General features: G+C 45.9%; 1 protein-coding gene across 3 annotated transcripts; it reads right to left on the bottom strand.

Annotated features, from left to right (window-relative positions):
• Positions 1–6,567: 6,567 nt before the first annotated feature.
• NASP (nuclear autoantigenic sperm protein) lies at positions 6,568–25,583 on the bottom strand. Of its 3 annotated transcripts, XM_075935879.1 has the most exons (15): positions 25,434–25,582; positions 22,430–22,486; positions 20,600–20,710; positions 19,403–19,483; positions 18,726–18,832; positions 17,173–17,976; positions 14,613–14,695; positions 11,528–11,613; positions 11,297–11,370; positions 10,151–10,339; positions 9,555–9,721; positions 8,553–8,609; positions 8,385–8,456; positions 7,252–7,380; positions 6,568–6,732 (listed from the first exon to the last, which is right to left on the bottom strand). In XM_075935879.1, exons 1-15 carry the CDS (start codon positions 25,472–25,474, stop codon positions 6,679–6,681), a joined length of 2,112 nt encoding a protein of 703 aa, XP_075791994.1. In that variant the 5' UTR covers positions 25,475–25,582; the 3' UTR covers positions 6,568–6,678. The 3 variants fall into 3 exon arrangements, 2 of the variants coding, with proteins under 2 accessions (XP_075791994.1, XP_075791995.1); XM_075935880.1 differs by lacking the exon at positions 7,252–7,380 and having other exon boundaries at positions 25,434–25,583; XR_012905828.1 differs by lacking the exon at positions 6,568–6,732 and having other exon boundaries at positions 7,276–7,380; positions 9,527–9,721; positions 25,434–25,583.
• Positions 25,584–25,984: the final 401 nt, after the last annotated feature.

The raw sequence follows: 25,984 nt of genomic DNA, 5'->3' as shown, positions 1-25,984 counted from the left end.
GCTGAGCCCCATGCACGGGCATCGTCCTGGCCCCGGTGTTAGACACCAGCTGCCCCCAACTACAGCCTGGGAGGAGGAGGAGGAGGCTGGGTGCTGGCTGCCCCTTCCCCTTCTCACCTGCCGGTCCCGGTCCCCTCTGGATCAGGGGCCCAGAGCGACAGGCCGTGGGGAGCAGCTGTCAAGCTGGCCAGGCCCTGAAGAGGGGGGGGGGGAAGGAGGCTGGGGCCTCTCACCACTAGGCCGCGGTGCCCTCCCAGCCCCACACACAGCATTTGAAGTAGGAATAAGAGATCCTCTGGAAAAGGGCTTTATTCCAGAGGATCGCGCCAGTCTAGATGCTTTTTTCCGGCTTTTCCCCAAGCCGGAAAAAAAGCGGTGGCCATGTTTATTTAAATCCCCCGCAGATTTCCCTATTCTGAAGTTGGAAATTAACATGCCTCTTCCGGAGAAGGGGCCAATGTAGACGTAGCCGTTGTTTGCTGTGACCTGAACGAGGGAACCCACCAGCTTCGTGTGTACCACAGCGGCCCTGCCACAGACCAGCCATTCTCCCTTGGCACGCTGACCTCGGCAGGATGGTAAAGCCCTCTGCCCCGGCTGGCTCCCTCCTTCCCGCGTGTTTTGGTGCCTGTACTTTGCTGTGCACTGTGCAGGGTCACCCCCGTGTTGCCCCTCTCCCCCCCAGGTACAGCCCAAAGCTCCTGTGGTCTCCAGCTATCAGCGCCTGCAGAATGACCTGGGTCCCCAGGCAGACTGGGTCCGACTCGGCCTCTTCCAGCCCACCGCCAGAGATACCTGCCTCTGCAGCGCCATGGGAAACAGGTGAGCTGGTGCGGGGGGAGGGGAGTGGAGGGCAGGGCAGAGAGGAGCAAGCTTTTCGTATTTGGGCGTAATGGAGTGGGGGGGATTGAATGTCCCCGAAAGGATAAGAACAGGAGGGGCACTGGTGCCGGCAACTCAGCGCACGGTGTGCAGCCAGCTCGAACGCACAAAGCTTCCACACGCGCCCATGCCCCTCCTGTCCTCTCACACCCAGCACCACCAAAGCCATGAGTCCTGAGCTGCAGGGAGCCGCCCCTCCATTATTTCTTCCTGAGCCGCTCTCCCATGCTTGCTGTTCTAGACCTGAACCCTCACTCAGCTTAGCCAGCACCTCCCAGGCCCACTCGGCAGCAGCCCATAGGGATTCCAGTGCTCCTCTCTAGCCGTGCAAGTTTCTAGGGCCTGTGCAAGAGGAGACTAAGGGGGGAGGGTGGCATGATCAAGGTCTATAAAATCATGACTGGTGTGGAGAAAATGAAAGTTATTTACTTGGTCCCATAAGAAGTAGAGGTCACCAAATGAAAGTAATAGGCAGCAGGTTTAAAACAATCAAACCATGCTGCCTGCCTGAATTCCTCTGTGTATCAGTCTTAAATTACTGTATCGTGGCCTGCTGGACATTGGACTGGGCTGATGTAGAGAAAGGTTGGCACGCAGGTCAGGACTGTCTTGCAAGTGATCCAAGGAGCATGCTTCTGAGTCAGAATGACAGTAGTAGCCTCATGCTTCAACAATCTGATTGTTCTCCTAGTACCAGGGGTGAGAGTCCTAAACCCCTAGACTGCGTCTACACTGGGAAGTTTTTCCACAAAAGCAGCCGCTTTTGCAGAAAAACTTGCCAGCTGTCTACACTGGCTGCTTTGAATTTGCGCAAGAACACTTGACGATCTCATGTAAGATTGTCAGTGTTCTTCCGCAAATACAACGACTCTCCCGTTCGGGAAAAGGCCCTCTTGCGCAAATGCTTTTGTGCAGGAGGGCCAGTGTAGACAGCTGGGAACTGTTCTGCGCAAAAAAGCCCCGATGGCAAAAATGGCGATCGGAGCTTTCTTGTGCAAAACCGCGTCTAGATTGGCACAGACACTTTTCCGTAAAAAGTGCTTTTGCAGAAAAGTGTCCGTGCCAATCTAGACGCTCTTTTCCATAAATGCTTTTAACAGAAAAACTTTTCCCTTAAAAGCATTTGCAGAAAATCATGCCAGTCTAGACGTAGCCCTATTGTTCTACACAGCTGCTGTGTTTGTGTAGGTTCCGTGTGGGGCTAGACTGGAGCTGGGCCCGGCTGATTTGCAGACACAGACTACACACGCCCTGCTCTGCAGCCCTGCTGCTTTCTAGAGAATTGAAGGTTTTATTACACACCCCAGAAAGCCTTGTCCAATCTTTGGGATTGCAAAGACAGACAAGCAGGGGCTATATGCCTGGAATGTACAGGCATGGAGTCAGGCACTCCATTGGGCTGCCGAAGGGCAGTGTTATTAACCTGTCCACGGCTGGTCATTCTAGCTGCTCTGGCAGAGTACACAATTTGAGAGGTAGTTCCTTTTCCCTACCCCCAGTCAGCCTCTTGGTTTCGCGGGACAGTGCTGGGTCCCATCCATGCGTGGGGTGCAGCTGTTATTGGAGCATCCACATACAGTCTCTTGCTGACAAATATCTTGACCAGGTCCTGTCTCTGGCTTTTGATCTCCTTGCTCGCAGTTGCTCGGGATGGTGCCAAGAATCTATGCTGGTCTGTTTCGGTGATGGCTCATTTCTGCTTCAGTCCCCCTGGGGCCTTTCATTCTGGAAGACCCTGGCTAAAATACCATCATCCTGTCTTGTCGAGGTGCTTGACAGCTACCAGCAACGGCCAGTGTCAGTGGATGTTCTGGAGATGTCTCATTTCCATAGGAAGAAAACAGGATGGGTTGGGAGAGGTGGTGATATAGTGCATCTGCACTGCTGCAGCTTAATTATACATTGGCTCAAACTTAGTTGTAGTCTCACACAGTAAAACCCTGCCGGGATCATAATAAGAACCCAGGGATAGAGACTTTGAAGGGCAACACTCAGCGTGGGGCACGGTGTGAGCACCAAAGTAGGGTCTAATTTTGCAGCTTAGCTTCCACCTTGGCCCCTTAAATGGTCTCGTTTCTGGATCAGTTTGGAGTTTCACAGCTAATGTTTTCTCTCCTTCCAGTCCTTTCCTCAGAGACTTTACAATGAGTATTTAACGGTGATTACGTACCTGTACAAAGTCCTGGCGAGACCCGAGCATGATGCCTTGGGCAAAGAGGCAAGCCCCTGCCCTGTGCTGAGGGATCCTGAGGAAAGAGGGGGAAAGGCTGCGTTACACACTGGGGAGCAAGACATGGGCTGCAGCCCGTGTTCTCTAGAGGCTACTGCAATACTGATGTTTATCAGCTGCCTCTGTACCATCAGGCTCTCAGCCAGCTGCAGCCTTGTTCTCATCAAACCCACTGGCATTCAGATACAGCTCTCCCACCTGCCTTCATGCTTTTCCATAGCACCTTTGAGAAGGTTCCTTTCTTCTTCCCTTGTAGGCAGGAGCCCTCACGACTCAGCACAGAGCAGAGAATCCCATCGCAGAGTTCTGACTGACCACAGGGCCCTTGTGCCACCACCGGGAAAGATGTTGGGGGTGAGCAGGGAGAGGACCCGCTGCAGTTCCTGTCCCATGTGCACCCTACTCGAGCTTCAGCCAAGTGCAAGTCTTGCTTGTGTTCCCACAGAACATCATGGCTTCCTTGTCCCATGGGAAGCGTGCCAGCATCCCGCAAGAGCTGGCAAACAGGAAAGCGGTGAGTAATCATGCCAGGCTGGGGCCTGTCTTATTAATCACTGTGCAATAGCAAGACTCTAGTATTAATGCTGTGAAGAGGGGGGGAAATGACTTGATAAAATGACTCCTCCAGCCCCACCACCCTACAGTCAAGTGTGCTATTCCCAATGCAAAACGCTGTCCTTGAGGTACTCAGTCCATGCCGATTTAGTGACTTTCATACCTCCCTTGCATGAGTGTAATAATTTGCTAAAGGAGGTTAAGTTAAGCCACTGTCTGTTCAGGTCAACATAGGGCAGCACTTGGAACAGCAGGAGCAGAGGCCAGCTTTCTGAGAACAGACTCCATTGCACTAATAAGCATCAGTGGTAAGGTAGGTGCTGAGGTTTTATTTTTTTAAATGATGCCACTTGTGGGTGCTGAGGGGGGGGAAGCTGTTCAGTTGTTTCCAAGCACCAGGCTGATTTTTTTCTCCATCCCATGGAGTCAGTTGGCAAGAGGGGCATCTGTGGTTGTTCATATGGCTGATGGTAGGCAGGATGAAGAACTTAACTTGCGTGACAAACAGGTGAGCACCATGTTAGGGTTAGCGGAGGGGTGCAGGAATCCTTTGAAAGGAATTGGCACTTGGCTGTAAGATTTCCTCACCTTTAATATTATATGGAGGCAGACTCCACTTGTGTAGAAATCTGTCTAAGAAAGCAGGGTACTGCCACTTTGAGCATGTGACATGCAGTGCTTAGTGTTTAGGAAACCACTGTTAAGTCTTATCTAAAGATGATTGCTAGGATGATGTCTCTGTACAGTAAGAACAGTGATGCTTACAGAATCAGCACCAGCAAGGAACAGCAGTAGAGGTTAATGGTAAGGGCTTTTATTGAAGAGAGTACAGGTGGGTTCCTACACTAGAGGCAAAGTTAGTCACATTGCAGTTGTAAAGCAAACAGCCACAAAACACCACCGCCACAAATAGCAGAAGCATGCACAGGAAGGAACAGATCCTACTACTTCAGAACAGCAGAGCACAAGAGAAGATACTTGCTACAAAGGCCAGAAACACTGGTTAGTGCACAACCACTACAGGAAGTGGCATTAGCAAACTGAAAAAAGATACTGACAGGAACTGCCAGTTTAGATTTTGAAAATTACACAATACATAATTACCTCTACTTTTATCTGAAGTAGGGAAGGCCCATGGCTACATTACATATATCCCAGCTGTTCAGGCTAAGTTTTACCATCACACATTAGGACCTGAAATATCACTTAAGGGCCATCTGATTCTCCCCCATCAATGTGTGGTTTGGAGGGAAATAATGTCACCCTTCGTTTAGCTATAGCTACACTGCCCAACACTGAAGTGTAAACCAGGCTCCAGGAAGAATGTGTTGCTGTACTATGCTTGGTATGTAGCCAGACTAGCTCCACTGCACCTCCCATCAGCAGGGTTCAGAAGGAGAAAGTACTTCCTATATTCCTATTTAAATCTGCTGAGCTTGTATACCTACAGCTAAAGTTTTCTAGTTACATGGTCTAGAAGTAAACATTGAGCCTTAGTTTCCAAGACACTAACTTTGAGATCCAGCACCAATACTTGGACTCTCACTTAACGAGGCTCTAGACAACTTTTGAGAGGCCCCACTGTGTCAAGCCTTCTATTTTTTAACCTCAGGGTATCAATCAGTCCTGCCTCCCCAAGGAAGGCAGTTTTACAAGAAGGAACTTTGTGTGCTAAAGAGAAGGCAGAAAGCCTGCAAGAGGTAAGAAAGCTGTAACTGTTTTAACCCAATCAATCTACTGTTTCCCTTTAACAAACTAATTAGATTGTCAAAGATAAGGCAGGCAGTGGGCATGATGTGCTCTTCAGCAAGGTTTTTGACATACCTTCTCCCCCCCCACCTCCCAACATTCTCACAAGCAAGCTGGAGAAATGTTGTCTTGTTACAACTAAATTAAGGATTAACTAGAATTAAAAGGGATCTTGACAAATTGAGAGATTTAGACTATAGCCAACAAAAAAATTCAGCAAAGAAATTTAAAGAGCTACTCATAAGCAGAACACACCAAATGCACATATAGGGATCTGCAATAGATTCTCAGCAGTTGAGAGTTATGGTAGTTATTGCATGAGTCAGATTAACAAAAACATAGCAATACACATGACAGATTGTGCCAGTGACTGGAAAGGATCCAGAGGTGAGTTAAAGATGATCAAAGGCTGAAGGAACTGGTTAGGTGTAGTTTGGGATAAAGGGCAGGGAGGGGCATAACATGACAGCAGTCTATTACTTGAAAGGCTCCCATAAAGATTGAGAAGTTCTACCCTGGCATGAGAAGTTCTACCCTGGCAAGAGATAAGAGGCAGCAAGTGGTTCAAACAGCACAGCAGATTAAGATTAAGTCAAAGGAAAAATATCCTAGTTGCAAGAACAGCAGGACACTGGAACAAATTGCTTTAGGGAAGTTGTGGAAACTCACTGGGAATCTTCAAAATGGTGCTGGATAGCAATCTGTTTTCCCAATTAAAACATCTTTGAGCATTGACAGAATAGCTTTGCTTTTCCTCTTTTAGGTAAAGGCCCATCTCTAATAGTATCCTGTGAATGTCAAGTTAAGTTTTGTCTGTATATAGCGGGACACCTGTAACAATTATTGCTTATTTCAGGCCCAGCTGTTAATTCTAGATCAAATCTAGCACTCAAGAAAGACGACACAGTTGACTCAATTGGCCAAGCAAGATTACATTCTGCAGCAAAGGATCATCAAGATTATTTGTTACTTACCTCACTGCAGTTGACAAGTAGCTGGGTCAAGTGAGCAAGCTTCTGCAGATACACTCTGGATGAACATTACTGTTCCTTGGGACATTTTGTCAACAGCACAATAGAGCTGAGAATTTGTTCCTCTGTTCTGTTGTACCAGAAACATAGTTCACCCATATTAAGGAAGAGTCTGAAACATTTGCTTACAATCTTTATTGAAGTCATACAAAAGTTGTCAAAGTGAAAAAATACACTATATACAAAACCATTCTCCTTGGGAGGAGAGGAGGGGTCCATGTTAAAGACCTATCATACTGTATTTTCAACTGCAGCCCCTGATTCCATTTGTGGCCTTTTCTCTGTCTGAAAGAGAGAAATGCAATTTAAGAATCCGTATTACATGTTCCACATCAGCTAATTCATATGCCAACTCAGAAAATGTTGATAGCTTGGATAGTTACATTAACTGGTTACCTACACTCCACTGGTAATTATAGAAACCAAGCACTATTCTGAAATCTAGATGTAGACAAGTTTCAAAGCCTGCATGCCCTTTGGTTTTAAGTAAGGCTTCTACTCCATGTCAATTACACACCAATACTTTAGGAGAATCTTGTGGTTTTGCTCAGCTGTAATTTAAACACTTAGCTCTGTGTTACCATCTCCCCAGTGGGCAAAACTATGGGGCTGTTTTACTTTCCAAATGACTAAGGGTCAGATGTGTGTGTAACATGCACTCTGCTGAACCCAGCAAATTCCTAGCTCCATACAGCAGTCTTAGGAAGACAGCCAGCAGGTAAAGTATTAGACGCATCAGGCATGAAAAGTATGCCTGAACAGATGGAAATATACACGGCACAGACTCCTGACTCAACTGCCCACCTCTTCTTCCACTTTTTCTGCAACCTCATTTCCACTGGGGGCAGCATCTCCACCACCATTGACAGCCGGTTCTGGTTTAGATTTCTTAGCTTCATTGTCTCCCTGTTGAGTCTCCTCCTCTGGTTTCCTCTGAAGACAAAATTGTTTAGTCTTCACTATGTACAAATTTAAGACTCTAGAAAATTAATGTTTAGATGTTGCACATTAACTACTCAATCCCTAGTCACGATGGGTTACACCAAATAGGACTTAAAATGTCAAATGAATCCTAAGCTTTTGGCACAAGAGTTCAATTGCAGTAAGGAATCCTGATTCTACCTTGCCTAGATACTAGTAGTATCTTCATTTTTGCCATCCTTAATTATACTTTGGTAGGAAAGCATCCTCTTTATACATTAAATTTCTGGTTTTAGTACCCTTACATCTGAGCTAAGCTTCTGAACTGATGGCAGAGGCTTCAGATGTGCCCTGAGAGTTGGGACTGAAAGATGCTGGCATGAAAAAATGCAAACAAACATTGCATGCCGTAACAATACATCAATATGCAAGTGAAAAGTACTCGGAAATTTGATTTAGATTAGGAAAATACTAATGACACTTTCCTCCACCTCCCCCCCACACCACCACACACAGCACCAAACACTTTGATTACTAATTACTCCAATAAGTCAGATTTTACTAGGAGTATACAAACTACCCCTTTAGACTGGCTTTGCTATTTTAACTCCAATGCTCCGTTTCCACTTGGAAATAAGGGAACCCAACTCAGGCTGGTTGTTTTCCCTCAATATCTATGGCCTACCCTGCTCCTTCATGCAGGGCCTCAACATAGAGCACTGAGTGTCTATAGGACCCACACAATTCAGCTTTGAAATTAAACCAGTGCGGATCAGGAGGGGTGCTGTAAAGCATACAAGGAACCATCAAAAGCTACTTTCCAGGAAAACTGATTGGCTCCCAGACTGATTGGCTCCCAGTGGAAAGGAGTTTTATGCAGTATTCTCCCCACCCCAAGAATTTGTTCTGTGCATAACGGTGAGAGTTAAAGGCTTTGGTTAGCCAACTATACACAGTGCAAGCCAGCAGTAGTTTTATATTAGTTTGGACAAACAGCTCTATATATCTGGACACACCTTTTTTCTGACAAGATGGGAGATGTCTGTAACACACTGGGACGCTCCATCAGTTGGTTTTCTTACTGAGACCTATTACCAGACAGAGGTTGTAAAGAAAGCAACATTAAAACTTCCCAATAAAGTAGTATTTAAATGCCTGTCTGAACTCTGATTTATTTCACTTACTGTAGAAACAGAACAGCTTTCTTCACTCTGTGTAAAACCAGAGGTAGTGCCTCCAACCTAAAATGAAAGAAACCATAGCAATTAGTCAAGCTCTTCTGGCTTCCAGTTGTGTTACTGATCACCCAAAAGGATGTCTGCAGGAGCAGCTCAAGGCCGGCTGCGACAGCTGGCGCCCCAGGCGGAAGGCGCACAGCCCATCAATGGCCATGGAGTCATCATCAGGCGCCTGGGCCAGCAGCACCCTTGGCAACTGCCTAGTTTGCCTAGGCTCACACGCCACCCCTGGATGCCTGCCATGAAAATCTTAAACTACTTTTCAGTTTGCGATAGTAACAGAAGAGGTCAAGTGTGACATTTCAGTTCATTCATTTTTAAATAACTGTTGCCTACTCTTTACTTCTGAAGTAAATATATTATTACAATGAAACAGATACACACACTGCATTTCATGTGCTAGCTGTATCATGAATAGGTTTGTTCTGTTTCTCTCCAGGATGTGGTGTTTTATTATATATGCATTAACCAAATCAATTTGACTTTAGTTACGAAATAATCCTCAGTTTTGTTTCTTGCACCAAGTACCCAATTTGCAGAAGTTTATACCAACCCAACCAACTGATTTTGCAGTGAATGAGCAAACAGGTTGCCTATCAGGTAGGGAGGAGAACAATTAAGTTCTACCTATCTTGCTAAAAACCCAAACCATTGCCCAAAAAACCCATTGCTCTTACAGTTGTTGATTGAACAATAACAGCTAGCATGTGAAATTGTCTTCTCTACCCCTTTGCTGAGCGCTTTCCCAACAAGCGGTAGCTTTATCAAGAGGAGAAAGCATAGTGGGACAGAAGTAAATTTATTTTCTGGTCACAGAAGGTCATTTGCAGATGAGCACTAATTCTAGACCAGTAACAGCCAACCCTGCTGTTGTAAGTCCTTCTGCTCTCCCCTTCAACTAGGAGTAAATGCCAACTTACTAGAAGAGTAAACAAACTAAGAGCTAACCAGAGTTGCTTTCAAAGCCAGTTCAGCTACTCTTGCACTCTTCTGAGACTCCTTTGAATCTTCTATCTTTTCTTTAATTTCAGGAAGTAGCCCCTTTAATTCTTCGATCTCCTTCTCGTCCTCAGTAGCTCCTCCATCTGTTTTCTTTATTCGTTCAGTCAGCATCACTAGAAATACAAGTTAGTCAGCAATTTAGTAAACCAATGATACAATAGGCAAAAGCTCCTGAGCTCCTCTCCACTTGGGACATGCCAGTGTACACATTTAAATGGTTAACCAGTGAACCGGGGCTCAAAAGTTAACCCTCATGGTTTCAATGAAAGATCCCCACCACCCGCATTGCCTCTATCAGGGCAGGCGGTTCTGCAGGAGCAGGTGCTCACAGGGAGCCAGCTTAAAAGCTGTCTTCCTCCCTATGTAAACTGGTAACTGCTGAAAATTTTAGTGATTACATGTTTACAAAAACACTAACATCCCTACTCTCCACATCTCTCTCAATGGTCTCTAATGGAGAGAGTAGTGCATTTCCACTTTACTAACATCTTAGCTTTCTCCAGCTTTCTTATGAGTTATCTAGTTTTAGCAAATCTACTTACTCATTCTTTTGTCAATGACTTCAAGAGATTTACTGAACTGCAGAATTGCTTCATCAAACTGGCTGTTGTAGTGATATGCCAGTGCCAATTGGTAGTGTGACTCTGCTAACAAGCGGTCATGAGAGTCTAAATACTTCTGCTGCAAGGCTAGGCATGCCTGAAACTCTTCTATAGCTTGTGCATAGTTTTCTACAAATAGAAAAAAAGCCATGAACCTTTAACAAACATTATACATATTAAGCCAAGCAATTCTTACATGACAGGTCTCCCCATCTAATTTATTCCACAGACTGCTCTTTGATTCTAGGTGGACTGATATCAGTTGCCTCGTAAAGTGAAGCTAATAATTAGACACACAACTTGAGTTAATCATTTTCATGTAGTGCTACACTTTCTGCCCAACCTCCTCCTCTCCCCTCATTTGAGCAGTGATTTAGACAGTGCCATATGCACAATCCTAGTTTTGCAGTCCTAACCACCCATTGAATCCTCCCAGATGAATTCAGTCTGAAATCACTTTCTAGCCAAAGGGGGCAAAGATGATAAAGAACTACATTGTTTCAACTTAGGCAAAAATCTCAGAATTAAGCAACTGACGCATTTTTTCCTTGTGTGCACTCAAGAACACCAAGAAGCCAACCAGAGATGTTTGGGGGAGTCAGCCAATTTCTAGAACCCAACAAGTTCTCATCTAGAATTTCTGGAGACATATTCAAGAGCGGCTACTGTGTACAAGTCTATTTTCAAGTCACTTCTATTTCTATTCCAGCAATAAAAAAAAGAAGTTGAGGCTCAACATGGCCTTCCCTCATTTTATTTAGTTGGCAGTTAATTGGCTTGTTCCCTCATTTGTCCCAAGACTATTCAAACTTCTGGGCATATCCTCATCAGCAGGGCTCGACAATTAGGGCAATCTACCCACCCAGGGCGAGTAGATTTTAGCCCGGCATGGTGCCACAGCGCGGTCTGCGCATGCGCAGCATGCCAAACCATGTGGCTGGTGAATAGGACTCACCACCACTTGTCAAGCCCTGCTCATCACCTATGGCCATTTTAAATAAGCACATGATGGGTGAAAGCAAGCAAGAAGTTAAGCCCGTTTAGTACTCTAGCACTTTATGTACAATCAGATTTCAGAGAGTTTACCAGATTCGATGCTCACTTCTCCTAGTTTTAGGTGAGCCTGAGCAGCATGGAGCTGAGCTTCTTTTGTTTCCTGTCTAAATCAAGAAAGCTTTAGTTAGACAGTCTGCTATAAAAAAAAACCTCTGATCAGAGGCTTTTGCCTCTATCATGCCAACTTTCTATAGTGGTTTCCTATAAGTTTTTATTCCCCCCCCCCCCCAACAGACTCAGCTCAACATGTGTGACGTTTACCTTTTATAGATCACTTTTGCCAACTCCAGCATATCCCAGGCTAGCTCCAGATTTCCAACTTCATCCTCTTCACTCTCCTGAAACGACTAGAATTAAATTTAAAAATTTAAATACAAAGACTTGTCCCAGTGAAGCAATGTGTGACAGTGTAGAAAGATGCTTATCAGGAATTTATGATTTAAAGCCATAGAAAATTGTTAAATTTGTCACCACAGCTTGAGACTGTCCCAAGCTCATACAGTAGTCTGCTGTTTTCAAGTTAGCTGAGACTCAAGAGTTCTTGATTTCAGGTTCTGTTTAAGACTACATCTCACATCTTTAGTTTATTTACAGTCATTTGAATACCACTGAAAACCTTTGCCAACATTACCTTGGAACTTAAGATACTACTAGTAAGAGGACCAGGAATTAAAGCTAAAGCAAGGTATTGCCATTTGCATCTAATAGATTACCAACACAATGCAGTAAAAAATTCCATTTAAAGCAGTTGTGTAGTGGCCTGCTAAAATATGGTGTATGTCAAACAAGAAAAACTAACTTTTTGGGTCAGGACTCACTTGACTCAAATGGCCTATCACAATCCAAACATACCACTACCACCCTTAAGATGCTCCCAGTCTCAACAATGACCCCACCTCCTCACTGGGCCCATGTGGCAGGGACTCTTGAGCTACAATTTCAGATGTCCTGGCCATATGCAAACTTGCAAAAAACCCTACCAATGGGAGTGGGGGAGGGAGAAGAGGAAGCAAGCCAAGACAGCTCAGCAAAAATATTGCTCCTCTATAGTCCATGAGGAGCAAAGATCAGTGGTCCTAGGAGGAGTTGGGGTGGTCTGGAGAAAGAACTGGAGGGCAGAGAGGTGACAAGCCAATAACTCTCCAAGAAGCACACAGCTCCCTCCTTCCTGGGCAGACAGAGAACAGTCTGTGTCATGTGTCTTAGGTAACAGTATCAACGTATGTCCTGTGGAGCTGGTTGGGCTCTGCTCCCCACTCTAAGCAATCACAGCTCTCCTTAGGTTTGGTCCAGGATTTCAGGTTTACTGTGACAGGTGCCAAGCTTGAGTGATTCTGCAACCCAGCACAAAGTAACAAATCCTAGTGTGGAGAGCTGAGACCAGACAGTTGTGTGACACTGACATTCTGGCAATTCAATTTTGAGCGTCAACCCATGGATTGAGAAACCCTGTGTTAAACGAGTCCTTCAAGTCAGTGCACAGGTATGCTGAATTGCTACATTATATGTAAAAATTCTAGTTATGCAATACCTGCAAGGATACACAAGACACACAGTCCCTGTGAGCTTTTGATTATGTATATCCCTATTGATTTTATTGCAATTGGAGCCAGAGGCTCATCCATGAGCTACCAGAACTTTATCCCTTCCCACCCTTCTCAAATTCACCTTACTCCAAGTCACAAAGGTGCAGTGGTAAAGAGGCGAATATAAATATTTAACAGACCAGTAGAGAATCGGATGGACGTTTACTTCTGGGGGAATCCTGCGTCACTGTGCATGCACAAAATTCATAGCCACCAAGATTTTTGCTTCCCCACAGAAAAATGATTTCTGCGAGTGAAGGGAAGCTGCAAGAGTAGTCATCTGCCCCCTCCCTGTCAGGGCAGGCAGGTCTGTCTGAGCACCCACAGCAGCTGGAAGAAATGAAAGTGGCCACCTGGGAAAGAAGGCTCAGCAGTCTCACACGAGACAGAAAGACTGTCCCTTTTGCTCTTTATTGTGGTATGGCTATGGGGCATTTCTGAAGGGGTAGCTGAAGGGCAGGCTCAGTTCCCTTAAAGAGCAGAATGCTGGCTGCTTAGTGAATTCCCTCATACTTGAATTCCCTCAGGAGTACGAGTATGAATAGGTATAAAAGTTTTAAGGCTCCAAAAAGTGGCAAAGGACACTCTGGGGCTGTGTCTACATTGGCAAGATTTTGCACAAAAGCGGCTGCTTTTGTGCAAAATCTTGCCACCTGTCTACACTGGCTGCGAGTACTTGCGCAAGAACACTGACGTTCTACTATATGAAATCAGTACTTCTTGCGCAAATACTCTGATGCTCCTGCTCAGGGATAAGCCCTCTTGCGCAAGAGTGTCTACACTGGCACGGATGCTTTTGCACAAAAGCACAACTCTTGCACAAAAGCACATGCCAGTGTAGATACTCTCTTGTGCAAATACTTGAACACAAAAACTCTTGCGTTAAAAGTATTTGTGCAAAATCTTGCTAGTGTAGATGTAGCCTGGGAGTATAAAGGCTTTGTAAAGTGCTAAGCTTTTGGACTGAAAACCTTTCCCATCACAAACATTTTCATGAACTGATGGCTACAGAGCTTTCTGGAGACAGGCAGTAGCCAGTATAAATTGTGAGTTTGAGTCCCTAGCCCTCACTTGCTCTTAGTTGCCTGTGATGTAACAGTGAGCATATGGCTGCATGTATTTGTTGACTAATAACTAGAAGGGTCAAACCTACCTACATTTCTATTAGACAGAGGGGGGTTTGGTGATTTCCTCCAATGCTCCTCTCTCCCATTCCCCATCCATTATACTGTAACCAAAATAATTGAAGCCAACTTGATTATATTGCATTTTGGAAAAAATGCAGAATTTTACAACATTATGCATAGAATTTTTGGTTTTGGTGCAGAATTCCCCCAGGAGTGGGAATTACAAGCTGTTTATTGGGAAGGGTGAAGCTGAAGTATGTTCATTGTGAGAATACACCTGCAGTCTAGTACAATCTGTTTCTGAGCTGCACTGGCTACCAGAGTGCTGTCACTGGTCCAGAAAGAGCATAACAGCACAACCACCATTTGTCAAACGTATTAGTCAAGCAAGGTCTGAGATGATGAAGTGGGACTAGTATAATATCACTTTGGGCATTAGTTTTACCCAAGACTAACAAATATGCCTTTCATAGTCACTGAAGAGTCTGCAAAGGTGCCAGGATAATCAGAATATGACAAGGACCCAAGGTCACAGACAGAACCCCTTTTGTGCCTGGATTACCCAATGCTATTCAGCCATAAGCATTAGTTCTGTGTTCTTCCAAATGAATAGAACAGTAAAAAATCTCTCACCTTCTCTTCAATGGTGGAGTCATTTTCTTTATCGTCTTCAGTTTTGTCATTTTCTTTATCTTCCTCATCTGATCCTTCTGTTTCTGCAAGGAAAGTTTGCAGAGAATAACTAGTTATTTGCTATGCACACCTACACAATCTGTTTTGCCTGGCTCAGTTGTTTAGGCAAGCATCTCCCTCTTTTCCGTGATGAATTATGTGCAATGTTAGAACAGTCCAAATGATACTGTAGCCTCTTGCAATACTCATCTTGCTAAAAATGTTACTACAGTTCTACAAAAGAGGCTTAACATTATGTTTTCGGATTTTGCACTACCTAGAATGGAAGTTTTAGGGCTAAAATCTGACTTTCCCATGGGCACTCCCAAGTGAAGTCCATGAAGTTGTAAACATCACCCAAGACAAATCTGACTAGCATTTAGTCTTACAAGTCATCAAGGTAGCATTTCTGATACCATGTGTGTCAGCTATTTCTAAAACTCAAGTGCAGACTGCTTATGATTTCGACAACCTAGGAGATTTTAATCAGGCAATGTGTAATTTTGCAGTATCCATGCAACTTCCCATACAAGCTTGGAAATCTAGTACAGATCTGGAAAAAGGCAGCTCTGTGGGAAAGCTGGAACCAGCCTCTGTGCTGTTCAAGTTTCTCTTCTCTTGAGGAAGCTTGTTACTTTTGACAGAAAGAACATAGGTATGGTCTCTAGAACATAAGGGTGATTCGCATGGGTGGTCATCTGTGATAACTGCCACAGCTAGAGCCACATTCAACCACCATATTGGCAATGGTATACCGGCAGCAAAAACAGGCCAAGTCTCCTATGTATAACACTTGATTGATAAGCATGGGGACAAAGAACCTAGGTGTTTAACTTCCTAATAAGACACTTAGATAATTTACCTGTGCAAACATGACTACAACTCGAGACTGGAGGAAAAAAACATTAGGCCAAGAGGCTGTTATCAAACAATCCTCACAAAGTTAACAAATGGATGTCAGCGTACTTGCCCCCACCCATGCCATTTGGAGGGAAAAAAGTTGAGAGCTATTTTTCTTGTTGGCACAGACTGAGTGAGGCAAGAGAAAGAGAATACAAGGGTCTATCTGCAAGCATATGGTAACTGAAGATACTTTACAGCAGCAATTCTCAACCAGGGGTATGCATAGGTCTTCAAGGAGTACCTCAACTTATCTAGATATTTGCCTAGTTTTACAACAGGCAACAAAAAGCATTAGTGGAGTCAGTACAAACTAAAATTTCAATGACTTTTATACTGCTCTATATATACACACTATACATTGAAATGCAAGTATAAAGTTATTGAATAAGTAAATACCACAATAATGGTAAAAACAAGAAGAGTTTCAGTAGATAGTGTACTCTAACTAGGGATGCTAAACTGTTGGCAGGCCATGTGAAGGGATTCCATAACCACGAGCAGGCCCTAAGTTAAACCGTTAAGTGTTAGCATTTAACCAACTATTGTAACATCCCAAGCTCTGACACTTTATATTTTTATATCTGATTTTGTAAGCGAGTAGTTTAAATTAGGTGAAACCTGGGAGTATGCAGAACAAATCAGATTGCTGAAAGGTACGCAGAAGTCTGAAAGGATTGAGAGCCACTGTTTTACACTGGCTAGATTACATCCTATGTGATTGTTCTAGATCGTTCTGCCATGATGTTCAAAATGAAAAACGCCTCTAATATTGTCCAGACGATGCTAAGGAAATTGAGACTGTGGATGTTCTGTTACTATTAAAATGAGGCTTAGGCTGTTATAGACTGATCCGCCATGATGTTCCAACAGTCATTCGGATTGTCAATGTCAAAATACCATATGATGATTTATAGCCTCTTAACGTCTAAGTATGTTATTTTGGAAAGCATATAGAATTTGTTAGAATAGTTAAGCAGGTAAATGAAGCAGGGAAGCAGAACAACATGAAAAGCTACATAGGAAGAAGCTTGTATAAGCTAGCACCAATTTACAATAGAATTTTAAAACCTATCAGTTTACATTTAAGTTTCACAATGAAGTTCATTCTTTAGTCAATGAGGTTCCATAGACTAGTTCCAATTCTTAATACAAGATATGCTATCCTATGTATCAATTCAGTGGATTCTACTTTACTGCTCCAAAGTCTAAAATTGGAGATTAGGACCAGAAAGCAACCTGTGACTCAAATTATTTGAAGGTTAGTGCAATAAACCCACATACATGCAAGTGAACATCCATTCAGTATTCTCTACCAGCCCAGTTATATTACTTGCCACACATTACTGCTGAAGCTAGCCACAGCCCCCCAAAAGATAACCACAGATTTTGCTTTGCAGTTAGTTAAGCATTAGACAAAAGCTAAAATGATTCACTGCTATGTGAAACTTAACTGAAGCCAGTTATTTGGAGGATTTTATATCCAAGCACCCTTTGTTTGGAACCTTCCATTAGTCTTTGGCAAACAGAAAATTCTGAATGGAAAAGTAACTTTTACCCCAGTTAGCAAGTCAAAACCATCAAGTAATCCACCCAAAAGTACTTCTCCTATCCCTGTTACCTTCACCCTCTTCCATCAGGTCCTCTCTCTCCTCTTCTTTTTCTACCTTATCACCATCTCCCTCTTCCATCAGGTCATGTCTCTCTTTTTCTACCTTAACAGCTACTTCAACTTTTACTTCAACTTTTTCTTCAGATTGCATTTCATTAGTTGACTCTTTACCCTCTGCAGGTGTGGTAGCATTTCCAGCTGCAAGCAATGTTTCTTTTGAGGCCAGGACCTCTTTTGACTTGAGCATCTCTTCCCTGGCCAGCACCACTGCCTTCTCCTCCACATCGCCATCTGCCTGCTCTTCCGTGGCCAGGGCCACTGCCTTCTCCTCCACATCGCCATCTGCCTGCTCTTCTGTGGCCAGGGCCACTGCCTTCTCCTCCACATCGCCATCTGCCTGCTCTTCCGTGGCCAGCGCCACTGCCTTCTCCTCCACATAGCCATCTGCCTGCTCTTCCGTGGCCAGCGCCACTGCCTTCTTCTCTTCAATACCTGCCTCAGCTTGCTTTTCTGCTGCTTCTATCACAGGATTGTCTGCCACTGCCTCCTTTTCCACAGCCACCTCTGCCTGCTCCTCTTCTGACACTGTCTTCTCCTGCATATCTGCCTCTACCCGCTCTTCCGCCTTCTCTGTAAGCTTTTTCTCTGTGTCAGCAATTGCTGCTTCTCTTGATTTTCCTCCCATTTCCACATCCTCTCCTGCTTCCTTCCCAGCTTCACTCAGTACTGAAGACTCTTCTGCAGATTTTTTGGATACGTCCTTTTCCCCCATGGCGTTATATACCTGCTCTCTCAACTCCTCCCTTGTTTCTTCTACATAGTTAAGGAAGATGAAGCATAAACATTCCTTCGAGTTTAGTAATAAAAGCATTAATAGAAACTGAAAAATACCACCCTCGGGCCCTTCCAGTGTGTGTATAGCCCATGTTCCTAAACTCAATTCCTTATGAAATCTAAAGAAACTGGGTCCCAAGTCCCAACCAACAAGCTTTGGGAGTCCCTATGGTCTTGTAAGTGACAACTCAAGCAAAACAGTTTTATGCATTAGAATTTTTAGTCACAGCTGAGCAAGAGATGCCAAGTTAAATCCATTTGTCAAGATGGATTAAAAACTCCTTGAGTAGTAATCCTCTGCAATGTATTAGAGAAAACTGCCCTTGAACTTTTATATTGAGGACAGTTTGGCGAGCCTGACCCAAAATAAACTCCCCCTTATGACCAACTTAAAGTGAATGATACCACATGCCACTGTACTGCTGCAAGGATACAAAGCAGTCCTAGCTGGCTGGAAAACTTAGAACAGGAACAGGAAAGTAAGTTTGAGTAATGCTGCACAATTGACAAATTTTGTGACCCCTTGACTCAGTGTGAAAGAAGAGTTTCTTGCAAAATAAAAAATTTAGCTAGGTTTGGGAGATTTACAGAATAAGATTCTTCCATCTGCTAAAAGTTCTGGCACAAAATTTCAGATCTAGGGCAGCAAGGTAAAGAATCCAGGTCCAATATTCACACAAGGTAATACAGCTTGGCATCTCTATGGCATGTTAGACAGCTCTACATACCATCTACGTTATCAGCATTTTCTACCATTGAGTCATCTTCTGCTTTTTCTTCCTCTTCTTCCACCTGCACTCCTTCCAAGGCATTTCCCAAAACACCATTCTCCATTCTAGAAAAAACACATCAGCTGCACACAAGAACCAGGGAATACATTTTGTGCTCAAAAAGAGACAGCATTTGACTGCTCTACCTAGCATCAAATTTGAGAGCACCTCTCCCACCTACAGCTCTTCTACTGTACTCATGTTCTAGCCTGCGAAAGTTCAGGCCAAACTCTTGATTTCAGTAGGTACTGAGCCTCATGCCATGTAAATATGGTATGATACTCAGTACCAAGACACAACATGGTGATACTACTAAGAACAGTTCCCTTTCCCCTGCCCCACAGATTATATCTCCTATTTCTCCCTACGTTCAAGCATTCTATCAATAACCCACTCTTATTCTAATGCTCATACTCCATCTGTAAGTAACAGTGACCCCATTTAATTTATCATCTTTAAGAGGCCGTTGCATTTAACGATTTCACCCCAGAGACTCTAAACTAAAATTTGCAGTTGCTATTGTCAAAGTAGCTTCCTCCCCCCAGGCACATATACTTGTATCCCTTTATAAAGAAACGAAGATGGATACTATATATTCAGAGGACCGACAAGCCAGCCAGAGTGTCTTAATATACCTTGCTAACTCCAGGAGAGACTTTCCATAGTAAAAAAAAGCTTCTGCACACTCATCTGCTGTCTCACCATACTTTTTACCCCTACAAAGGCAAATACACAGTAACACAGGTTATTTGTACCATGTTTTAAAATAGATATAAATATTGCATATTGGTAATTTCAGCCTTTTGTGTGTGGAAAAGTCAATTTCCACACTGTTACCTCCCACAACCTCCACCCTTAGGCAAATGATTGTCATCCCTTCTTTCTGATAACTGGAATAGTTTCTACTGGAATAGTTTCTACTGAAAGTTCTGGTGCTCAGAGCACATGATAGTGGGCTTTCTAAACTATCAACTGTTCTAAGTGCTTTCTCTCTAGAAGCTAAGCCATTTCATAGAATACTAGAACTGAAAGGAACACTGCAGGGGACTGGACTTACTCATGTCTCACTTATGGCAGGACAGAGCACCATCCAGATCTTCCGTGATAAACATCTGTTTTATCTAACCTGCTTTTAAAATATCTCCAGTGATAGAGATTCCACAATCTCCCTAGGAAAGTTCACTGCTTAAGAGTTAAGTTTTTCCTAATGTCCACCCTAAAACTCCCATGTTGCAATTGAAAAGTCCATTGCTTCGTGTCCTATTGTGAAATGTTAAGGACAACAATTTTTCTCCCTCCTCCTTGTAACACCCCTTTAGGTACTGGAAAGCTATCGTGTCCCATCTCAGTCTTCTCTTTTCCAAACTAAACAAACCCAATTCTTTCAGTCTCCCCTCATAGCTCATGTTTTCTAGAGCTTTAATCATTTTTGTTGCTCTCCTCTGGACTTTCTCCAAATCTTTCCTGAAATGTGGTGCCCAGAATGAGACAATACTCCAGTCTCTGCTTTGCTTGCAATTTGTAGATTGTTTCCTAGTGATTAGACTAATGAGATTTACATTGCAGAACATTCCTGATTTTGCAATATATAGGTTGCTTTGGTTTCTTGATACGTTGATTTCTGCAGCATCATTAAGCGTCTAAGCAGCACAAATAACATTATTTCAAAGAAATCTACATAGACAGTATATAAGCCTCAGTTTTCTAGTTAATATTCAGATAGATGCAAACTATAAAAACAGCTTGCCTAGGCCCAAGTGAAGTAGCTACATTTCAGCAGTGTGCCCCAAACAAGCATCCAAATAAAGAAAGTGATGTGTTCAGTTACTTACAATATACTAGCAGCTTCCTGGAATGCATTAACAGCCGCTGGAATATCTCCCAATACCAAGTGTTTCTGTCCTAAGCCCAGTAGTTTCTTGGCTTCTCCATCCACATCCATACTGTAAAGTTACAGAACACAGACTGGGTTAGTCACAGTACAGTTGTGAGACCATCTGTAAGCGTACAAGTTTGTAGGGATATTTATAGCCACTTTCTGTTCAAGTACACACTTCCATTTCTCACAACGTTAAAATCCAGCCTTCAGATTCTTCCCACCAAGAGTCAAACATCAACCAACAATGTGAATAGAAGTGCTAAATAGTGAGCCTCCACCATACATAGTTATTCAGTTACTGTTGGCTTAGATGACAGTTCTCCAACACAAAGACGACAAAGACTTGTCCACCTCTCATGTTAGAACAAATGTAACCTCTCACTGCAAGAAGCAGATCAGAGACAGACTGCTTAATACAATAGCCAACTTTCAGTCTCCAGCTAAGTCAAGGGCTTATATACACACAACACTGCAATATGAGAAGAGGTGTTAATACAGTTTTCTGTTACATTTTTCAGTGTAAAGGCCTGCAGAAGAGGGAGAGTTTGTGAAGACAGGGAACTTGGTTGCATAGGCATGGAATATTGGGACATGGGACCCATTAAAAAACTCCAAACATTTGTCAAGCAGCCATGCCTAGAGCAAGCTTTTGTGTTACAGCTACCAGCACAGAAGCACTCAAAGGATGTTACTGCAGTGTTTCTCTGGAACAATTTAATTGGTGTTAGCCCAGAGAAAGGAACAAAAGAGTACTCCTGAACCATGGCTTCTTGTACAGTAACTACATCTAGTAGGGCTGTAATAGTGTATTTAGCTAAATGATTATACCAACTGCGTGCATTCCCCTCCACCCCCGCGGCTCTGCTGGTAAAATTTTGGAGGGCTAGCTAGCAGCCTGGCTCAGTCCCAGCTTGCACTGGGTCCTGGAACCTATCCCTGCTGCTGCTCTGCAAGGAAAGTATTATTGTGGAGCCACAGTGGGAGATAGCTCTCAGGACTTGGTGCAAGCCAGGACTGAGCCAGGCTGCCTGTCCACCGGCACCTAAAATATTTCTAATGCAGAGCTGCAGCGGGGGTAGCTCCCGGGACAAGCCAGGACTGAGTTTGCAGTGCTAACCCTTATAGATTAATTGTAGTTCACAAAATTTTTGTGAACTACATGATTTCTTAACAACCCTTGTATCTAGAGCAGGGGTCTCCAACTCCCAGCCTGTGGGGCATGCCTGGTTAGCATGCCTTGCTGGAGCAATTGCACAAACCATCCCAGGACTCCCAGCAGGCTGGGGCTGCAGCTGCCACTGTCCTTTATGACACCAAGCCCTGCCTCATCAAACTTTCTCCCCGCTCATGGCATCGTCAGCTGGGGACTCCCCCACTGACCTTGGGCTCCATGTGGCACTGCCTCTGTGAAACGCCGTGAGGAGCCTGAGGCTGGGCTCCCCATAGGATTTCAAAGCGGCAGTGCCGCATGGAGTCCGAGGTCAGTGGGAGGGGGGGGGGGGGGGGCAGAGAGAGAGAAGAGAAGAGGCGGTGACTATCCTATAAGAATTTGCTTATTGAACAGTCGACTAGTCCTTCACATCTCTACCTCTGGTCCTGCCAGGAATTCCAAGCTCCAATGTGCAATCACTCCAGATTAGGAAGGCATGCAGGCCAGGAGTTTAAGTCCCCTGATCTAGAGCTAAGCACAAGGTCAGATTTAAATATTATTTCAAATTAGATCCACTATTACCCTATTGTCTATATTTTCCTACCTTAGCCTGCTAACTCTCAAAACCCTTACCTATCAGTTTTGTCTGCAGAAGTGGAGGGAGCAGTCAATTCCTCTTCCATTCTACAACTGAAGATTTAACAAGCAATTAGAGTTTTTGCAGTGTTGTACATGGTGTTACCAAATGGTGAAGTGACCAGACATTTCCAGAATCAGTAACGTGAGAAATCTTGTGCACGATTTTGAACTCTTGACTTTCCAGAATAGATGTCTGGAAACTTGTCTACGCTGTGGGCCATAGCGGATCAGAAATTAAATGTAGAATTAGAACACTTTATGCTGGGATCTCACCAATGCTATTCAGCCATAAGTTAACTTCTCATCAGAAACCAAGACTTTAGTTTCCCCTCCCTCCTCCACATACATTGCTGGCTTTCTAGTAAGAAATAAGTAGGGGAAGCAAATCCTTTTCACACAAGTTTTTCTTTAGTTAAAAACCCAGTTTTCTGTCAAAAGAAGTTGACAGATTTTAATTTTAAGTTGACCTAATTTTAAGACAGGTAGCAGCCTTGAACAGCTGGCTAGCTCACCTTTCCATGAACACCTCCCATCCCACTCAGTATCAACTGCATAACACCAGTGTCAACCATAGCTACTGCTTACATAGCTAAAATATATTCATTATTTTCCAAATTAAGGCAGCTCTGTAGCTGGAAACGAAGTCAGCATCATGCATGTAGTTAGCGCTAATCAACAGGACCACTTATTCTGAAGTTGATATGTTTCTTAGAATGAACTCATGTGTCTCTCTTACTTTCAAAGTTCACTTCCCCTGCCAAGCCACATCAAGTGTAACAGGACAGATCACAAATAACTTCTTTAGAAAACTGAGGTCTGTGTCAGAAGAACTTAAGGTCTCAATAGCCCTTAAAAGAGAGCACAGTATTTGGGGTAACCAATGGCGACCTGTTTCCTATCTCTGGCTCAGTGAAAGTGAAGGCCTTTGGGGCCTCATTTGGTGAAATAAAGAAGGTTACAAAATGTGCCCTCTTCACCCAGCAAGACCATGTGGAGTTAAGGTCTAACAGCCAGAGGATCTATACTGGAGTATATCCTAAGGAGAAGAGACAGCACTTTCTAAGTGGGGATTTGCTAGCAAGGCAAGCTGATTTATATACAGAATTCAACTAGGCTCAGCCCCCTTCTTTAACCCTGGCTGCATTTCCTGGGTTTACCTTTACCCGCCAGCACAATTTAAAACCCATGTTAAAGCTATGCATTTTTGTGGTTTGACACTCACTGATTTCAAACAAAGAAACAGAATTCAAACAAAGTTGCACAAAAATAATCAAATTGGTTTTAGGAAACCAATTTAGATAAATCAATAGAAGTGTGTAGACATCCCATTCAGTGACAGAATATTATCTGAGTACTTATACAGCTCATCACCACAGTATCTCAAATATTAATGGATTTTGTCACCCCAACACAGAAGTAAGGAAGTATTATACCACGTGGGGTATGGAAACACAGGGCATATTAACTCATACATGGTCAGATGGGAAATTTCTAGGCAAGATGAGCCTGAACTCAGCTCTCCAGTGCCTTATACACTACAGCAGCCTTCCTAACCCATATTGTACATGTTTGGGCAGTTACTTAGTAGAACTACAGCCATACCTGGGGCTGCAAGTCTCAAGTACAGAGATGAGAGTGATTTTTAACCATGAAAGCTTAGGCTCAAATAAATCAGTCTTTAAGGTGCCACAGGACTCCTCGCTTTTTGCAGATACAAATTAACAACAGCTACCCTGGCAAGTACAGAGAGATGTGTCTGTGGGTCGAGTACCTACACCTAGAACTCCAAAGCCTACTCTGCTCCGGTCGTGGGTGCGTTGTTTAAAGTCTGCCCTTCAGAGCCCCTCGTTCCTGGAAAAGGGATCGTAGGTATTCCACATAACGGGGTCTCTGACGCGCGGCCCATTGAGATTAGCCTGGGCAGCGGGTGAGGGCTCAGCCCCCCAGCTAAGCCCTGCCCCTTGCCAAGCAGGTAGGCAGTTTTGGAAAGGCAACGCCTCTCCTTGCCTACATCGCCCACGCGTGCAGCTCCCAGCCGGGCTATGCCATGTCCCGCAGCCCGGCCCCAGAGGGGAGCCCTAGGGCAGGGGCAGGCGAGATACGGCCCCAGGCCTGAGCCTGGCCCACCCCACGGGACCAGGGGGCGGCCCCAGGGCTGAGCCTGGCCCACCCCACGGGACCAGGGGGCGGCCCCAGGCCTGAGCCTGGCCCACCCCACGGGACCAGGGGGCGGCCCCAGGCCTGAGCCTGGCCCACCCCACGGGACCAGGGGGCGGCCCCAGGGCTCCAGCCGCCTCTGCGCCGAGGGGAGGGGGCTTCCTGCACTGCCAACCCCCCCCCCAAACTGAGGCCCCACAGCCGCGCCTGCGCCCCCGCTCCAGAGGGGAGTGCGGCCCCCGCCCACTCACCAAGCCTGCCCCGCCCTACGGCTCAGCCAGGGGCGCCACAGCCCCCTCCCCCCGCCCAACCGCAGCCACGGGGGGGAACCACAGCCCCCCCCCCCCCCGGCCGCCGCGCGCGGGGTCTCGCGCCCTGAGGAAGCGCCTCCCCTCACGCAGACAATAGGCCGCTTTCCCGCCTTTCCCCTGCCGTCCCCGCCCCCGCCCGTTTGGCGCCAAACCCCAACGGTGGCCGCTCACAGGCAGCCGCGGAGGCCACGTGACGCGGCGGGCTCCACCCCCCTCCCTCCCTCCCTCCCTCCGCGGCAGGCTTCGCTGCCCCCAACAGACATGGCGGAGGCCGGGCCGAGTCACGTGGGGGCCCCGCAACGCTCGGCCCGCAGCGCCGCCGACGCCCGGTGAAGGGGCAGCGCGAGCAGGGGAGAGGGCGGGGCGCAGGGAAGAAGGGGGAGGGGGGGGTCCGCTGCAGCGCGAGGCTCCGCGCACAGCCCCTCCCTTTGTTCGAGCGGCGCGAGCCAAGGCCCCGCCGGCCGCTCCGCGCGACCCGCCCGGCACCCCCGCGCGAAGCCCGCCCGCCCGCGAGGCCCGTGCCGCGGTACCTAGGCTGCGGGCCAGGCGCACGGGCGGCAGCAGCTTTCATGGAGCCTGACAGGGGCGACGACGGCCGAATGCAGCCCCCGGCCCCTCCGGCTGCCTATATAACCCCGAGGCCCCGCCCCGCGGCGCGCGCACACGCCGCGGACTGCGGCTCCCAGCCTCCTTCGCGGCCGCGAAGCGCGGCCCGCTCCGAACTCAGGGCGCACGTCCTGCTGGGAAACGTAGTCCCCTTCCCCCCCCCTCGCAGGCGCGGCTCCGCGGGACCCGTAGCCGCCGGCCGCACAGCATGCTGGGAAACGTAGTCGGCGGACCGGTGAAGGGGGGGGGCCGGGATGCTGTGGGAGCCGAGCCGACCCGGGGTGGGGGGCTGCGGCTGACGCCATTTTTTCTGCGGCCTCCAGCCTCAGCCTCCATGCCCCGCGCAGGCCCGAAGCCCCCATTCCCGCAGGCCGCCCTGTGCGCATGGGGGGGGGGGGGGCTCATTGCCCACGTACCCCCCCCCGGGGGGCACTGCCACCCCCCCCCCCCCGTGCCGAGCAAGCAGCAGCCTGCA

This window comes from Pelodiscus sinensis, chromosome 9, assembly GCF_049634645.1.
Source record: "Pelodiscus sinensis isolate JC-2024 chromosome 9, ASM4963464v1, whole genome shotgun sequence".
Taxonomy (NCBI): Eukaryota; Metazoa; Chordata; order Testudines; family Trionychidae; genus Pelodiscus; species Pelodiscus sinensis.
The sequence above is the reverse complement of the archived record's forward strand: the minus strand, read 5'-3'. Positions and strand labels throughout refer to the sequence as shown.

Coding starts and splice junctions, on each gene's coding strand:
- NASP (XM_075935879.1), bottom strand. CDS start 25,474: ATGAAAGCTGCTGCCGCCCGTGCGCCTGGCCCGCAGCCTAG. Junction 11,614..14,612: donor ACTCCACCATTGAAGAGAAG/GTGAGAGATTTT, acceptor ATTTAATTCTAG/TCGTTTCAGGAGAGTGAAGA. Junction 8,457..8,552: donor AAAGCTGTTCTGTTTCTACA/GTAAGTGAAATA, acceptor GTCTGGTAATAG/GTCTCAGTAAGAAAACCAAC.